Source organism: Engraulis encrasicolus, chromosome 7 (assembly GCF_034702125.1).
Source record: "Engraulis encrasicolus isolate BLACKSEA-1 chromosome 7, IST_EnEncr_1.0, whole genome shotgun sequence".
Taxonomy (NCBI): Eukaryota; Metazoa; Chordata; class Actinopteri; order Clupeiformes; family Engraulidae; genus Engraulis; species Engraulis encrasicolus.
In genome coordinates this window covers 14175657-14194233 of record NC_085863.1, presented here as the reverse complement: position 1 = coordinate 14194233, position 18577 = coordinate 14175657, and the positions used below count along the sequence as shown (strand labels likewise).

Here is an 18577-nt window from a genome sequence, read left to right as displayed (position 1 = left end):
CCACAAAGGTTTATATCGACCCATTTATCTAAAAACATGTCGAGTAATTTTTTTCTGCTTGTTTTCAAAACAAGCAACGTCTGGTGGCCCGAAACCTAGCTTAGCTTAGCTATCAGCTGGTTGCTACTCTCAGGTACACACACAGCACAAAGCCTCATACATACAGCAAGCTCACTCTGGTTGCTCCGTGCCTGCAGCTCGCCTAGGGGTCGCTGTCCAAAGAGCACGGCCCTGAATGGAGCCTGCACGCCTCCGTTGGTGCCCCTATAGTGCAGTACCACCCGGGGAAGTGGCGACTCTGTTTCCCATTACATTCTCTCCAAGAACAGGAGGACTGAGCCAATCAGAGACGCGTTTCCACGAGAGCAGGAGGAGTGAGCCAATCAGAGACGCATTTTCACGAGAAACACGGAACACCCTCTCGTTTCTCCACAAGCCACCTTGCTAGCTTGCAAAAACGTCTTGAAACAAAGCAACCAGAACGTTTTTTTAAACAGGACCAACGCGTAACACATTCAATAACAATGGGGAACACAGCAATATTAATGAAATGACGTTGAGAGGCCATCTTTAAAAAAACCTTGGAAATGGATGTAACTATTGAAGCCAGTTGAAGGATGTAATCGTTGAAATCACTTTCGAAGTGTGCACTGCAGCTGGAATCAGGTGATTGAGAATGTGTTTGGTTGATTGCTGTTTCAGGAATGCACTTAACTCATCACCAGCATGTCTTGTGAAAAATGATTGGAAAGTTGTGTTTGCATATTGCGTTCTTAATACGTACAATCTCCTTATTTCTATCTTAGCATCTCCACAGAGCGTCATCGGGCAGAAGTGCGGAGAGCTGTCAATGATGAACGCCTCACCACCATTGCATATCAGTAAGTCTGTTTCTCTGATTGGGTATATGGAATTATAACTGTTGATGTGTGGTAAAAAAGTGAGCACAATTATAGTTATAAATAATAATAATAAGTAAATTATAATAATAAAATGAATTATTTTTTTTTGGAGGATATGCATATATATATTTTTTTCCCCTTGACTCAGAATTGCAGACATATTTTCTTCACGTATATGATTACTTTTTACTTGCATGTCTAGGACACTCCATCACCAAGCTATATGCTGAATGAAGTGTGGTCTGTCTGTATGTCTGAAAGTGAGAACTGAAAGAAGACCGTCTTCTGTCTGTCATACCACTTACTTAAACAAACAAAACAAAAAAGTCTGTCTGTCTGTCTGTTTGTCTTTCTGTGTGTCTATTTTCCTTCCTCCCTTCTTATGTCTTTCCTCCGTGTGCCACTGTAGCATGTCGGGGCCCAATAGTTCGTCGGAGTGGTCTGTGGAGGGTCGTCGTTTGGTGCCTCTGATGCCCAGGCTGGTGCCCCAGACGGCCTTCACAGTCACAGCCAACGCCGTCGCCAGCACTGCCGCCCACCAGAACGCCTCCCTACTCCCGCCAGCAGAAACCGGCAACAAAGAAGGTGCACACAAAAAAAAATCATTTTGTCCAAAATGACACAAATGTAATGTTAGAATTTAAAAAAGTAAAACTGATTTCCAGATGATGACGACGGGCTATAATTTAAAAAAGACAACGTTTTTAATCTGGCAAATATGAGGCGATCTTCTACAAAAACAAGTAGTCATAGTAGAGTAGCGATGAAAGTACAACAAGCTAGTTATCCCGAATGAAAATGCAAATAGAAATGAAATGGATGAACTGAACAAATAGAAATGAAATACAAATACAAAGTATATGATATTAGCAAATGTACTACTAGCTCCAATACTTATCCTCCCATTGTGTTGCCTGTTTGCAGTGGTAGTGTGCTACTCCTACACCAGTACGACATCCACCCCCACCAATGTGTCGGCCCCCAGCGGCAGTGGAGCTCCTACGGTGAAGTCGCCTCGTCCTGCCAGCCCCGCCTCCAACGTGGTGGTGCTGCCCAGCGGAAGCACCGTATACGTCAAGAGTAAGTGGAGTAGCACAGGGTTTCCCAAACTTTGCCATGGCAAGGCCCCCCATATACCAGTAGATTCCAGCCAAGGCCCCCTTGACATGGGCTGTGGGACACTATTTTTTTTCCTGTGGACAAGTTTGCTTTCCATTGCTTCCTTCATTTGTCTTTTTGTTTTGATTACCTCAATCGTTCTGTTGTCATTTATTGCATTCAAAAAGTTGTGAGGTGTGCGCACATCCCAAAAAAGCAATTGCTGTGGGAGCAGGATATAAAAGAACGCACATGAAAAAGGAATCACGACAAGGGAGCTTTTGTGGTGTCATTTATTGCATCACCTTAATTTTCCCCCTGGGGATCAATAAAATTACTCTACTTTTATTGTGTATTTCTTTATTCCTAACAGTATTTTTTTTTATTTGGCGCTATTGCAAAAGACGTCATTGTGCACATAGGGTTCTCGTTGGACACATGCAACTTTCTACTTCCTTGCAGACCACCAGAAAACGTTCTCTCTCCTTTTTTGTCCTAATTCGGTGGCCGCAAAAAACAGGCATTGATTGATTCATATGTGACTGGCCCCTAATGACTGTGTGTGTGTGTGTTCGTGTGTTCGTGTGTGTGTGTCCGCTCAGGCGTGAGCTGTGCGGACGAGGACGAGAAGCCGCGCAAGCGTCGGCGCACCAACTCGTCGAGCTCGACGCCGGTGTTGCTGAAGGAGGTGCCCAAGGCCATGCCCTCCATGCCAGCCATGTCCAAGACCATCACCGTGCCCGTCAGCGGCAGCCCCAAGATGAGCAACATCATGCAGAGCATCGCCAACTCCCTGCCCCCGCACATCTCCCCCGTCAAGATCACCTTCACCAAGCCCACCACACCCACCACCAACACCACCACGCAGAAGGTGCGGCGCCGCCTGTACCTGGTGTTTTCTCTTATTGATTTAGAGCCAGCTGTTTATTACCTCCGCTAGAGAAGGTTATGTTATCGTCCGAGTTGTGTTCATGTTTGTTAGACTGTTCACGGTACGTCTGTGTTTCTGTCCACCACACCCACCACTAACACCACCACGCAGAAGGTGCGTCGGCGCCTGTTACTGGTGTTTTCTTTTCTTGATTTAGAGCCAGCTGTTTATTACCTCCGCTAGAGAAGGTTATGTGATCGTCCGAGTTGTGTTCATGTTTGTTAGACTGTTCACGGTGCGGGTGTGTTTCTGTCCACCAGAGGGCAGTGGTGTGCTCTCTGAGAGGTTATCTAGTTTTTTTGTTGTTTTTTTTAAATTCATACATTTGGTTTATTCTATGCTTGACGTTATCCGTTTTTATCACCCAAGATGTTCATCTGTTCTTCTTTGTAGTTTAGTTTATAGTTCCTTAATCTAGTACCAGCCACTTTGTATTCTATTCTGTTTGGCTCATTATTTATAGCCATTTATGAGTATCCTATGATTTTAATTTTGTCTGAATACCAGTGGTGTGCATTGGCATTGCCCTCACTATTCGATTCGATTCGATTCTGATTCGGGAGGTTTCGATTCGATTTGATTCAATTCTGCAATGCAATGCATTACATTTCTACTGAAAGCAATGCAAATGTTTAATCAGTCATGATGAGGCAATACAAGTAGTCAGATACTGAGCAACATTTTATTGGCTGTTTTCTATATCAGTCTTGCAGTTTTCAATGCTTTGAAGTGCTTTTATTTAATTTAACATTCATTTGCTCCTGAAATATCCACGGAAGTAATTGAAACTTAAAAATTTGCCGCATCGAATATGGAACTTGCCGCATTGAATTGAATTGTCCATGCCCCGCATTGCATTACATCGCAGAATCGATTATTGTTGACACCACTACTGAATACCATGAATTTCTACAAACTTAAAAAAAAAAAATCCCCAGGTCATTATGTGACGATTTCTATCAACTTTCTGAACCTTTTTCTTCCCTCTAGGTGATTATCGTGATGATTTTCTATAAACGCTCAACATTTTTTTTCTTCCCCAGGTTATAATCGTGACAACCTCCCAGAGCTCCAGCTTTGTCCCCAACATCCTGTCTAAGTCCCACAACTACGCGGCCATGTCCAAGCTGGTGTCTAGCTCCATGCTGACCTCCTCCAGCCAGAAGCAGACCGTGGTCATCCCGGCCAGCTCCAGCCCAGGCCCAGTCTCAGGCTCCGGCTCCGGGGCCAGCCCTGTGGCGGTCACCACAGTGGTACCCTCCACCCCCTCTGTTGTCATGTCAACTACTGCTCCAGGTAGCCCTACTAGTGTTCAGTGAACATTTTTGTTGTTGTTGGTGTTGGTCTGAGTGATTTCAGAATGGTGATGGGAAAACCTGGAGAGTCATACACGTTTAAAAGTGCATAGTCTGGCCCTACCGTGGCTGATAGGGTAGGGCACACGATTACCACTCAGTCCAAAAAGATACTTAAAAAAAAAAGTGCATAGTCTATGGTCATAAAGTCATGGCTTTCAAACAAATTGAGAGGCACAACGTGACGTTAGTTGAACGGGTATTTTTGTTTCCTCTGACTTCCTCTTCCTCATGACCTCATCAGGTGGTTCTTCAGCAGCTGTGAAGGTTGCCAGCGCCAGGCTCCCGTCCCCCAAGACGCTGGTTGGCACCCCGACCCAGATCCTGGCCCAGTTCCCCAAGAGCCACCAGCACCAGCACCAGCACCAGCCAGGCAAGCCGGTGCCGCAGGGCAGCCCAGTGCAGGCCTCCCTCGGGCAGGCGCAGGCCACCGCCACCTCCCCCATCAGCAAGCCCACCATCCAGATCAAGCAGGAGTCTGGTGAGGGAACTTCTTACTTTCTAAAAAAAAAAAAAGATTTTATTTGGGGGCTTTTGTGCTTTATTTGTGATAGGACAGTGACAGAGGGACAGGAAACTAGTGGGTAGATAGAGACGGGGAAGGACTGGCAAAGTCGGTCGCCGGTTTAGTAAGCGAGTGCCCCACCGTTAGGCCACGGTAAGGCAACAACAAAGAATTATGAACAGGTAGCACCATAATGTATGCCGTTCCATCAGTGGAACGCTGTAATAGTCATTGAAGAGTTAACCACACACGGCAGGGCCTGGTGAGGGAACTTGTATTCCAGAACGATAATTTACAGAACCACTTGTGCACAGCAAAATGTTTTCTCGCCTCCAAAATATAAGGAGCACCGCTCTTGTTTTTAATTTTTAAAAGAAATCACTTGCTGTGGGTTTATTTGCTGTTTGCTGCTGTTTGCATTGTTCAGAAGTGAAGATCATCATCATGCAGTCTGTAACAAAAAATACACTTTTTGAGTGGATTTAACTTGAAAGCAATCTGGTCCACTTCAGAAAGACTAGGCCAGGCACGACTGGATCGCTCAGATACTATTTTGTTATTTTATTGTGGTACAAGCATAATTAGCGACTGACGTTTCGACGCAGTGCGCTTCACGATTTAACTTGGCTTGTTGTTGTTGGTGTTGTTCAGAAGTGAAGATCATCATGCAGGCAGTCTGTAACAAAAAAGAAACTTTTTGAGTGGATTTAACTTGAGTTGTTGTGTTTGTTTGAATTTAACTTGAGTTGTTGTTGTTGTTGTTGTTGTTGTTTGGATATAACTTGACTTGTTGTCGTTGGCGTTGTTCAGGAGTGAAGATCATCACGCAGCAGATGCAGCCCAGTAAGATCCTCCCCAAGCCCTCCTCTGCCACGATGCCTAGCAGCAATGCCTCTCCCATCATGGTCGTCAGTAGCAACGGAGCCATCATGACCACCAAACTCGTCTCCACACCCACAGGTGACCACCTCCCTCCCCCCTCTCTCCCTCCCTCTCTGTGCTCCAAGGTTTCATTCACATCGCCACAGCTCAAAGGAGCTGCATGGTGTGAATCTGCCTATAATCAAGTTGTTGAATGTCAAGCAGTTCTGCCTACAGGAAAAAACAATTGGACAATTTGGTAACACCTTTACCTGCTGCTAATAAGGCAGTAATTGCATGGTAATTTTGATGTCATTTCAACATAATAATTATTTATAACCACATATTACCGTTTCCATGCAGTTTACAGGAAATTACGCATGTATTCCATACTTAGATTTGACCGATATCATTTCGTATGTTAGATCATTGTTTCCCAAACTTTTTTGTCTTGCGTACCCCCTAAGCATCTTAGTTGTGCCATGAGTACCCCTAATTCACATACTGTATCGCTTTTTCTTTCCTGATGTGACTGTTCCATACATTTCTTATAATAATAACATTTTTCCAAGTACCCCCTGCAGTGTGCTCGCGTACCCCTAGTGGTACACGTACCCCTGGTTGGGAAACACTGTGTTAGATGATGGGAGTGAGGAGAATATCTAGAATGCAAGTTTTGCAACCGATTAGTACCGGTAATGGCCATGGGGATTTTTTTTTTTTTTATCGAGCCACTATGTTAAACTTCGGCTTTTTTCGCACACCTCAGCTGGCAGGTGCGTCGGAGATGGCACCATGGGTCACAATCCTTGCCTGATGAAGGTCTAGTACCGAAACGTCGTTTATTAAAGAAAGAACAGCGAAATGGTCAGTGTGCGGGAGTTTTTTTAAACTATTATCGAGCCACTATGTAACTTTCCCTGTACAGGTACGCAGGCCACGTATTCTCGGGCGACAGGCACCCCCACCATAGCGGGCCGCATGTCCACGTCACCAGGGGGCGCCACTTACGTCAAGACCACCAGTGGCAGCATCATCACCGTGGTACCCAAGTCCCTCGCAACCCTGGGCGGCAAGATCATCAGCAGCAACATCGTGTCTGGTACGCTGCTTACTGCTGTTCTGAATCGCTTAAAGGGACACTGTGTGAGATTTTTAGTTGTTTATTTCCAGAATTCATGCTGCCCATTCACTAATGTTACCTTTTTCATGGATACTTACCACCACCATCAAATTAAGTATTCATTATGACTGGAAAAATTGCACTTTTCATACATGAAAAGAGGGATCTTCTCCATGGTCCGCCATTTTGAATTTCCAAAAATAGCCATTTTTAGCTGCAAAAATGACTTTACTTGGACCATACTAGAAAAAAAGTGTTTATTAGTAACCTTCCATGTAAATATCAGCTTTGGCAGTAGGCAGCCCAGTTTCAATGAGCAGCATAGTTGCAGTACCTTTTTGACCGTTTCCAGCACAGTGTCCCTTTAAAGGTGCACTGTAGGATGGTGGCCAGAGTAGATATTGCAAATATGCTACTCATTGAAACTGTGCTGTCTACTGTCAAATTTAATCTCTCCATGTTTTTTTTATTATTTACTAAATAATGAACTAATGTTGTCGAGTGGGAAGGGATTGGCTGTCTTAATCGTTTAGACAAGAGGCAGAAAGGAAAGCCCAAAACCGTGTTGGATGGAGAAAAGTTGTGGATGGCCTATGCTCCATTGGGAGCGATGCGCCCAAAGTAAGTAAGTGAATATTTACTAGATAATGAACTAAATGTTTAATAGTATGACCAAAGTACAGTAAGTTTTGCGGCTGAAAATGTCTTATTTCTGGAAATTCAAAATGGCGGACAACGGAGAAGGTCCGTTCCGTTCCGTCAAAATTGCAATTTTCCCACTCAAAATGAATATTTGGAATTTGAAAAAGGGAACATTTGTGAATGGGCAGCCTGACTTATGGAAATAAACTACTAAAAATATTAGACAGTGCACCTTTAATCTCCAAAGTGGTGTACAATACGAAAAATACAATAGATCCTACATTGTGGTCATGGGTCTACATAAAATAAACTTAAACATAACATTTTTACATTTTAACATTTTTTTGACTAAAAGGTCAAATGGGATGATGTCTAATCTGTAGAGCTATGTTGACCCGGTAGTCATTTCATGGTTTTGTTCTGGGAGTGGGAATGTACCCATTTGATTTGAACTTTCTTTGTCTCGCTCCAGGTACTACGACAAAGATAACTACAATCCCCATGACCTCCAAGCCCAACGTCATAGTGGTGCAGAAGACGACAGGCAAGGGGACCACCATCCAGGGACTGCCTGGCAAGAATGTGGTGACCACACTGCTGAATGCAGGGGTGAGGTTTTTGAACGTTTTTTTAATTTTATTTTATTATTAAATTGAATGTGTAAGTTCTACCTCGTGTGTGTGTGTGTGTGTGTGTGTGTGTGTGTGTGTGTGTGTGTGTGTGTGTGTGTGTGTGTGTGTGTGTGTGTGTGTGTGTGTGTGTGTGTGTGTGTGTGTGTGTGTGTGTGTGTGTGTGCGCGCGCACAGTATTTGTCTTGTTGCTGCTGTATTTGCACAGGGTATATAATGATGCATAATATTTGTGCTGTGACTGCTCATGGAACTGTCTTATTTCTTCTCGGTGTGTACCACCGTCCTTCATGGTTGAAATGACCACACAGCCTATTAGGACTTAAAGGGACTATCTGGTGTTGAAGCACATTGGGCTATTTTTCGCACCTTTGCTAAGAAATAGGACCCCTTGAGAGCATAATGACGTCAATTGAATACGGTATATTTAGAGAAAGTTATGCCCTCAGTGTTAGTATTTCTTCCCAAACATGCAAAAAAACAACCCAATATGCTTCTGATAATCCCTTTAAGGAACTGGGCATGTTGTTCGTTAGCCTGGTTATCGTTAGCCTGATTGACTGTCAAATCTCTTTGAGACTCGGTCTGACGAAGAGCATAACAATTAACGTTTCCCAAATGGCCTGGTTGACCCGGCTCCCAAGGTTTGCTACTGGTTGATTGGTGTCTAACAAAGTGGGTGGAGTTTCTGATTTTTCTGGAGATCAGAAAAGATATTTACATTGCTCTTGACCTGACTAGAAGCAACGCCAAAGGTGTTGCCTCACGAGGAGGGCATGGCCTGGCAAGTTGTTTGTTGTCCACTCTCTGCTGCTACTGTATGTGTTGGTGACCTGTGTGCCCTGTGCACAGGGAGAGAAGGCCCTTCAGGGCGTCCCTGGAGGCAAGCCTGCCATCATCACGGCCTCGCGCCCCATCACCAAGATGATCGTCACCCAGCCCAAAGGCCTGGCCTCGGGCCTCGGGCAGCCCACCACCACCACCAAGATCATACCCACCAAGATCGTCTACGGGCAGCAAGGCAAAACTCAGGTATTCAGCGCTGCTGTTTTCTAGGGCTGTAAGGGTACACTCATATGATGATTTTTGTCCTACGGTTCGATACACCCAACAATTTTTAAAATGCATCTTTTTTTAATTAATTAATTTGCTTTTTGCTTTTGTTTTCTGGACTGAAGGGTATCAATACTTTGAAAGGGCGTATCACGATACTGTCTTTTTGCACCACAATTCAGTATCGTGTCTGTGTATCATGATTTCTCGGTTCGATACAATATCGTTACAGCCCTATTTTCCAATCACATTTTGTTTTGATGATTAAACATCTTCTGACACGTTTAGTGGATTCAGTAATATCTCAGTTTAGACAGTAGTAGATGCGCTATTTTTGTGAATTTCTGTGAAAGGTGCAGATACTTTAAAAATAGAATCACACACAAATGTCTATGGTTATAGGTTTTGACCAAACCCAAGCACATGAAATCTCTTGAGTGATCAGCACTTGTTCATGTGTGTGCCATTATTATATTTATTATGAATCTAATGCCTAATGCTTAATTGTTATCATTATTCTGGCCAGGTGCTGATCAAGCCCAAGCCAATGGCGTTCCAGACGGCGGTGGATGTCGTTGTTGTTGTTGTTGTTGTTGTTGTTGTTGGTATTATTGTTATTATTATTTTTTTTATTCTTCATCTACTGCATGGTGTCCCTGCTTCTGGCCAGGTGCTGATCAAGCCCAAGCCGATGGCGTTTCAGACGGCGGTGATGAGCGAGCAGACGCGGCAGCTGGTGACCGAGACGCTGCAGCAGGCGGCCCGGCCCTCGGAAGGGGGCGGAGCTACAGGAGGCCAGGAGGGCGGGGCCAAGGACGAGCAGGAGGGCGACTCGCCTCCCTCAGAGGCCATGCAGGCTGCTCAAGGTGTGGACCGTGTGTGTTTGTGTGTGTGTGTGTGTTGCTGGATCTCAAATGATTCACTTGTGCACTTCATGTTTTAGTGCGTTTGGTGTATTAAGTTTGAACTCTGCCTTCAAGGTGTGTGTCAAAATAAAAAACCATTGTAAACAAACACAATGGTCATCACTGCAACAAAGAAGTCAAAACTGGGGAAGAGTAGATAAAAAGACATGGAGCACCCACTGGGGCTGTAACATAGAATAAATGAATAAACAACGTTTTTGGAGAAATGTCAAAGCTCAGATACAAAATGCCCCCATTCGATCACAGTTTCAGGTCAGTATGAAATTGACCTGTGGAGTACTCCAGGTTAGCCATGTACATTTACATTTATCAACTGAATGTTGTGGTTGAACTTTGCCTTGAAGGTGTGTGTCTGTGTGTTGTATTTGAACATGTGTGTTTTTTGTCTATCCAGTGAAGTACTGCATGGGCCTTTATTCTAAGTCCGTCGATACGCTTGCTTCAGGATGCTTCAGCGGGCACATGTCAATTTTGTGCGTGTTGGATACTGCACGCAGACGTGTGTGTTCGGGGCAATATCGTCAAAATCGCTGAGGGCGATTGTAAGAAAGACTGCACAGTTCCACACGGCTGTTCCCGGTGAAACTTTTCAATAGTTCTCTTTGAGCTTGTCTGAAATTACAAACATTTGTATGATCATACTTCCCCGTTGCCCTTTGCTGAAGAAGCGTGCAAATGTAGTAGCAGTAGTATCGTCTCCTCCTCGTCCAGGGGGTACTTTTTGTTTTGTTTTCCTTACAGTCTGTGTTTTGATGAAGCGGTCTGCACATTGTGTATTAACTCCAAAAATTCTTATTTCATTTTTAACATATGGCAACGTTTCGATCCAACAGGAAGATCCCTCTAGTCTGTTGGATCGAAACGTTGCCATATGTTAAAATGAAATAAAGTATATTTGGAGTTAATACACAGTGTGCAGACCGCTTCATCACACTACCTACTACCTTTTGTCTGGCACCTGGACATCTATTTGTGGATGGGCGCACCCTACTTCCAAACACTTACAGTCTGTGTTTCCAGTTTCTGTATAGCTCTCTGCCCACTGGATGATGCCGCCAGTAGTGTGCGTATTAGTCTTGTGCTTCTAATAGTGCAGTCGGCCACATGTAGTGTCGTGCGTAACTTAACCCATTGATGCCTGATGTTGCGTTGCGCAACATTGGCCCTGGTGCCTGCAGCTGCATTACGCAACATTCAGGCTCATGAGATTTGAGACAACTTAATTAAAAATCTCTGTTTGTTTGAGATGAATGAACACATTCTAATGAAAGATGAGGGTCTTACAGTTTAAATGCAACTTAGTGCCTATTTTTATGTGCTTCAGAAGCTGAGATATTTAGGTTTTTATAGGCTGAGGGCAGCTTTTCTTAAAAAGGGATCAGGCATTCAGCAACCTTTCTTGCAGGTGCTTTAGGCGTCAATGGGTTTAAACTCGCAGCAAGCGGGCCTAAGGGAATACGATACATACAGTATTATGACCATTCACATGGGAACTAAGTGGTGATGCTATGTCATTATGTGTCCTGTCATCTTTTTCATTCTGTGTAACTGGGTGTTGTTATGTCTGGTAGAATGTGTGACAGAAAAATGCCATTGTGTATGGAAACATAGGGGGTGGGTGGGGGACCTAGTTCTCTAACCATACTTGAAAACCTCAAGTCATCATTTTCGGTTGTGTCGTCATGTTTTCAGATGCCCAGACTGTAGTTCGCGTCATCACCTCCAGAGGGCAGGAGTGGACTGAGCAGGAGGTGGAGAGCAGCCCCACGATAATCTACCAAGACGTCTTGGGGGACTCCCAGTCGGCTACCTCCACCATCAAAGCACTGCTGGAGCTGCAGCAGACTACATCAGGTGCCTTTTCCTTTTTAGCTTTTTTTAAATATATAATAAATACATATTTTGGGCTTTTTATGCCTTTATTTATCGCCGGTGTAGCTGTCGAGTGCCCAGCCAATTGAGCGACAGCTGGGACATCCTTTTCATCTTAAAATGCGTTTATTGAGCAAACACTGAAGAGTAGGTAATATGGTCTAAATATAAGATGTTTTCAAGCCATATGTTTGGTTTTTTTCCCCCAAAACACTTTGATCAAGCCACCCCACCCCACCCCAAACAGTTGCCATTGCTTCTTTCAGTTTCTATGTGACTCTCTCTCACTCCTCCTTTTCCTCCCTTCGGGATAAACGAGAACCCAGCAGGGTAATTTCTGAAGAACAAATTAAATCATTAGTTGGCAATGTCTGGAGTTCCCCTTTGGGATGAAGGTCTGTCTGTCTGTCTCTGTCTGGGTGGATTCCAATTTGCGGACTTCCTTCCTCCCTTGCTCACTTGCCTGCTTGTGACCTTGTGATGACGTCACTGACAACAGAAAATGTATTCAATATCTTGCAAAAGCACAATTTTAATGTTATTTTCTCATTTGTAATCGGGATGGTGAGTAAAGAACAGTCCCCCAAAAGTTGTTGTGCCTAGGATGACATTGGGGAAACTTAATTGTTTTCTACACGGAGGTGGGGCAAGGCCACAAGCACAAGTAGAGGACGGAAGTCTGCATTTTGGAATGCACCCTCTGTCGTCTGCTTGAACTCATTGAAATGGAACATTAGAAGCCTTGTCCGTATTGTTGCCTCTGACATCATGAGTGTAAAACGTTGCTGTGTTGGCCATCAGATCTCTTATCTGCGTTCACTTCCATGTCAATGTCTTGTGTGAGGGTGCCCTTGTGCCTGTTATGACGTCATAACAGTAAACTCGTATCTGAATGAGGAAGTTACAGTAATAGAGGGTTTTCCCCTGCCGTTTCCCCCCTCCTCCTCCTCCTCCTCCCTTAACAAACTGGGTCGTTCCATTGCTCTCTTTCTAGTGAAGGAGAGGAGCGATCCCAAAGTGGGCAGGGAGCGCAGCACGCTTGGCCTTGGCCCACTAGCCGTGCCTATTCACGTGGCCCAGGAGAGGAGAGAGTCCCCCGACTCAGACTCGGGCTCCCCAGGGCGGCCGCAGGGAGAGGCTGAGCTCCTAGCGGAGCACATCCCAGCCGGTAGGCTCCCACACGGGGGGACTGGATCGCACTGGGTTGCGTTCAGGGGTGCGTTTCTCGAAAGCGTAGTTGTTAGCCAGTTAGCAACTTCGGTAGTTGCCAATGGGAAATTGCATTGCAAACAACAAAGTAGCTAATGTAGTTAGCAACTATGGTTTCGAGAAATGCACCCCTGGGCTCTAAATTAACTCCAACCACATTAACTCCAGCCAACCGGCCAAATGCTGGTGAAATTTCAGTTTGGATGGTAGAAAAGACCGACTTACTAGCCACTTTGACCCATTAGTGAGTGTGTGTTCGGCTGGTAAGATTAACTAGCCATTTAGGGCTGGTGATGAAAAACGTTAATTTAGAGCCCTGGTTGCGTTTCTTGAAAACTACGTTGCTAGCCAGTTAGCAACTTAGTTGGGTTGCCAATGGGCACTTGCACTGCAGCAACCAACACAGTAAGTTACTTGTGGTTAACGTAGCTAGCTAGCAGTAAAGATTTTTGAGCAAACGCACCCAGACTCCACTGTGCTATACCATACTGCACTGACTGTAACTGTGCTCACAGTTACAGCTCCAGTCAGCTACTTAATGCATGTCAAGCATTCAGCGCAAGCATTTAGCTTGAATCGTTAGGGCTGTGGTTGCATTTGGAGTGAATAGGCGGATAGGAGTTAAGCAGTTGAGTTTGACTGTAGCCATCCTGCATGTATCGCTTGGTTCTGGAAGGGGCACTTAATGTATGAAACTTACTTATAAAAATGAAAATAAATGATGGAATCGGGTTTTACCAGTATGCTTTGCCAATTCAATTTCACTAATTGACATGCATCAGTAATACTGAAAGGACATCTTCCTGATTCAGGGATGAATTGAATCGATTCAGAAGCTGTAAAACTCCACTGGGTAATGGAGTTTGGACATGAGTCAAATTCCCAGAAATGGAGTGTTCCTTAAAAAATAAAGCAGAGGTCATAGCTCATTGTGTTCAGCCTGTAAACAAAAAACAAAGCAAAAAAACAATGGGATACACAGTTTCACTTTCAATTTCAATTCATCCCGCATAGGGAAATGGGAGAATGTTACCACTCTTTCCTGGTAGTGGGGGAAGAAAACCTCTGAGTAGCTAAGAGTGTAGCTTGAACTTTGACCTTTATATATTATTCTGTTCCTTTTTTCTGTACAGGCAAATTTGCGGCGTCTAGTGCCTCTGCGGATGCTTCTGTTGTCGAGGTGACATCAGCTAGTCCCCAGCAGCAGCAGCATCAGCAGCAGGATGTGTCGGCTCTCTTCAGTACCCAGACGCTGGTCATCGGGAAGGCCAGCCCAGTCTCAACCGCAACCGCCACCGCCGCCTCGCATTTCATTCAACAGGTATACCAGTACTGTGGTTCTCAACCAAGATTTAAATTTTTTGGGGCTTTTATGCCTTTATTTTTGTGACAGGACAGAGGGTGACAGCAAGCGAGTTGGGAGGAGGGAGAAGGTTCGGCAAATGACCGGGCCGGGCCGGACTCGAACCTGGGTCACAGCACCGGTGTGGCAGACCAGTGCCCAGTAGGGATGCAAATTATCGATTAATGCATTAGTTGATAGCCTTATTGATCGACTTACGATTAATTGATATGCAGTGTTTTCCCCCCGAAATCTCAATGTTTCTCGGAAAAAAAACTACTAAATCTAAACATTTTAGCAAAAATTGAGATTAAATACCACATTTAAGTTAATTCTACATCAATTCTTTAATCCAAAGGTGATTTAAATATTCCCACTATTCACACCCCTCTTCACACACACTCTTCACATGCCCATTCACCTGGGTCTCTTGTCAGTTGAATAATCGATCAATGTGTTAATCGATTAAAAAACATTAATCGCAATTAATCGATAAAAGTCGATTAATCGATTAATCGTTTGCATCCCTAGTGCCCAGCTGCAGTGCCACGGCCGGGCCGTTCTCAACCTTTTTTGAACAAAGGCCCCCCTTGACCTACTCATAAGCCTCCCAACACCCCCCTTAGTATTGTTTTACTACATCACTATTAGTACTATTTTTTTTGTACTAATAGCAGTTCAACAAAGATGCTTTTGCACACCTCTGTAGTTGGGCAGGTGCGTAGGATGTTATCCCAGCACGGTTGTCAGTCAAGTGCAAAGAAATCCCGCACATTGTCCATTCCACCAACAAACTTTAATACAACGTTTGTATGAAATGTTGTAATAAAGTTTGTTGGTTGAATGGACAGTGTGCAGGATTTTCTTTGCACTTGTACTAATAGCAAAAATGGAACAAATGCACCTCAATTGCAACCCCCACCCCCCAAGACCTCTTTAACGCCCCTGGGGGCTCTAGAATAAAAACTGGGGCTCTTAAGTCTAGAGTTTCGAAACAGTTTAGAAACAAGTTTCCCCTGCACTGATTTTCCCCTGCACTGATATTCCCTGCACGCTTTTTGTTGTTAGTGTCCTGTATTGTGGCTTGTAACTTGATATGTTGTCATTATTATGTAAGGGTTATTCTAGAATGCAAAAGAGGGATGTCCTGCTCCACCAGGTGAGGTATCACCTGCAGGTTCGGAGGGTAAAAACCCCCTGGATCAAATTTGAATAGTCGGAATCAGCTGATTTATTGGAATGTTCAGGAGAGGTTATGTCATCGGTTCAAGGAAGTGACCTGTGATGACGGGAAAAGGAAACCGTGAAAGGGGTTTTCCTTTCTGAATCCAGGGTTGGCACCTCTGTGTCCCATCGACTTGAAATTGCCATGCAAACAGGTGGTCTGATATTTCTGTTTAATGACCACTGACACAAATTTGCATTTTTCCCATCACTCTGCAAGAAATCTATACAGTGTTAGTGGGCTTACTGCAACATCCCCCCTCTCTCTCTCTCTCTCTCTCTCTCTCTCTCTCTCTCTCTCTCTCTCTCTCTCTCTCTCTCTCTCTCTCTCTCTCTCTCTCTCTCTCTCTCTCTCTCTCTCTCTCTCTCTCTCTCTCTCTCTCTCCTGCTCCCCCCCCCCCTACAGGCCAGAGGGAGCCCGTCGGTGTCCAGTAAGCATCCTGAGGATCAGGTGATGGCGATGGAGGAAGGCGGAGGAGGAGGAGATGTGGAGGAGGATACGCTGGACCCCCAGACCGGCCTCTTCTACAAGTCCTCCTCCCAGCCCCCCAACACCACCACCGCCCAGCAGCCCCACCCACAGAGGACCACGCCCGCCGCAACCCAACCAGAACCCAGCCGACCTAAACCCATACCCACACCCACACCCACACTAACACAAGCCCCTCCAGCCCCACCTCCACCACTACCAGCCCCACCACCACCACCAGCACTGGCGCCGGCACCACCACCGCCACCACAACTCACCCCAGCCCAGCAGAGCAAGCCTGCCCCTAGCCAACCCTCTTCCTCCCCCTCCCCCTCCTCTTCCGCCGCCGCCTCCTCCTCATCACCCACTATCACAGCTCCAAAGAAGGCAGTCCAGTCACAGGAGCTTGGTCCCTCATCATCAAAGGAGAAGTCCTCCTCCTCTTCCTCCTCCTCTTCCTCTTCTTCCTCCTCCACCTCCTCCGGTTCTGGGTCTGGTTCCTCTGGGCCCCACCCGGTAGTGGTGTTGTCTATGAAGCCCCCCCAAATGACCCCACAGCTCCCCAAGCTGCAGCAGGCCCCCACCTCCCACAACCGGCCCAAGCTCCACTCGCCGCTCTCCCACCCCCCGCCGCTGCAGGCTCACCACCCCGTGGGCTCGCACCACGCCGCGGCGGCCGACAAGTCTTCACAGCCACAGGTGGGTGTATGTACTGTACTTACATGCTTGTTATTGCTTACTTTAGGTGCATAGGGGTCAAAGACGTCTTTGTCATTCAATGTTACGGACACCTTCCGCTGACTGTAACTGCAAAAAAAAACATGATTTTTAAATTGTTTCAAGTGAATGGATGACAGCCAAGGCTTTCATGAATTCCCTGTAACAATAAATAAATAAAAAGTCTTTTACAGTTACAGTCAGCAGAAGGCATCCGTTACACTAAATGACAATGCCATTTTGCACGTCTTTGACCCATAGTATATCTGCACTAGGGATACTAATGATCAATTTCGGTAATTCATTAATCAGTGGTGGTGGTGGCTCACTTGGTAGAGGTGGCTCAGTTGCTCCTGGTGGCACCCTGTATGGAAGCCACGGCCACCAGTGTTTGAATGCAAGTGTGAATGGGCGAATGCGAGGCATAAATGTTCATAAAGGTTGGAGCAGGCTTCACCCAACAAGTTTTTCTTCTTTTAAAGGGACACTGTCCCATTTTTGGAAATAAGCTTATTTTACACCTCCCCTTGAGTTAAATAATAGGGGTTTACCATTCTCCTGTACTTTCAACCGTTCTCTGGGTATGGCAGTGCAAATTTTACCTCCAAGCTAGCAGTTAACATTGAGTCCTATGAGACCAGCTGGCGGCTAACTGGTCTCATAGGACTCATTGTTAACTGTTAGCTTGGAGGTAATATTTGCACTGCCATACCCAGAGAACGGTTGGAAGTACAGGAGAACGGTAAAACCCTGTTATTTAATTCAAGGGGAGGTGTAACATACGCTTATTTCCAGAAATGGGACAGTATCACTTTAAGAGTGCTGACCAAAATATTGCAAAACTGAAAAATGAGAAAAGGAAGGCCACTGAGGAAGGCAGAACGCCGAAACGCGTCTGTGTAATAATAAAGAAACCTATGCATGGTGCGACCTTTTCTCATTTTGTGAGAATGTGAGGCATTCATGTGAAGCGCTTTGAATACTCAAAAGGAGTGGAAAAGCGCTATGTAAATGCAGTCTTTTTACCGTTTTAGTTGATGCTTTATGGACCTTATCGATCAACTTACGATTAATCGATAAACAGCGTTTTTCCCCTCCGAATCTCAATGCTCCCACTCTTCACACCCCTCTTCACACGCTCTTCGTCATGCCCATTTAACCTCTGTCTCTTGGGTTTGTGATTAATTGCAATTCATCTTTTAAGTCGATTTCATTTTCAATTAATTTGTTTAGGGGGATAGCCCCTTGAGATAGGATATCTCGTTTTCAAGGGGGTCCGATGAAACCTTTAAAGTTTAATCGATTTAAAAGTCGATTCATTATGGACATCCCTAATGTGCATATTGTTGTCTCTACTGTGGAGTATGAATGTATTGGTAGCAGAATAAAGGCTGCAATGTTCTGTAGGTCACCGCACTGCATTTGAATCAAAACATATACAAATAAAGGCACTAAAAGGCAAAACACAAATTCTATAAACATGATTTCAAAACCTGTCCTTTTAAAATATTTAATAAATAGAAGAACTGTCTGAGTTTAACTGCCTGTGGGTAAAAACAACTGCTTGGTTGCCTGTACAGCTGAAATATTAGCACACAAAATAAACTTTGTCGCTTAGACGCTTACCATCACTCCCTTTGCATCTGATCAAGTCGTTACCAAATCAAACAACTGTCTCAATGAAACCAAACCCTGACAACCACTGCGAGGAGGAAACCA

General features: G+C 44.9%; 1 protein-coding gene across 4 annotated transcripts in view; it reads left to right on the top strand.

Moving 5' to 3' along the window:
- emsy (EMSY transcriptional repressor, BRCA2 interacting) overlaps window positions 1-18577 on the top strand; it is a 28397-nt gene that overhangs the window by 2496 nt on the left and 7324 nt on the right. For 3 of the 4 annotated variants that reach the window (XM_063202907.1, XM_063202903.1, XM_063202906.1), the window contains exons 4-17: window positions 807-881; window positions 1312-1487; window positions 1827-1982; window positions 2603-2871; window positions 3975-4227; window positions 4531-4767; window positions 5602-5751; window positions 6581-6754; window positions 7890-8026; window positions 8899-9078; window positions 9770-9965; window positions 11718-11879; window positions 14240-14427; window positions 16079-16840. In XM_063202907.1, coding sequence (XP_063058977.1) covers window positions 807-881; window positions 1312-1487; window positions 1827-1982; window positions 2603-2871; window positions 3975-4227; window positions 4531-4767; window positions 5602-5751; window positions 6581-6754; window positions 7890-8026; window positions 8899-9078; window positions 9770-9965; window positions 11718-11879; window positions 14240-14427; window positions 16079-16840 — 3115 coding nt within the window. The remainder of the gene's footprint in view (window positions 1-806; window positions 882-1311; window positions 1488-1826; window positions 1983-2602; window positions 2872-3974; window positions 4228-4530; window positions 4768-5601; window positions 5752-6580; window positions 6755-7889; window positions 8027-8898; window positions 9079-9769; window positions 9966-11717; window positions 11880-14239; window positions 14428-16078; window positions 16841-18577) is intronic. The other variant, XM_063202904.1, reaches the window with a different exon arrangement.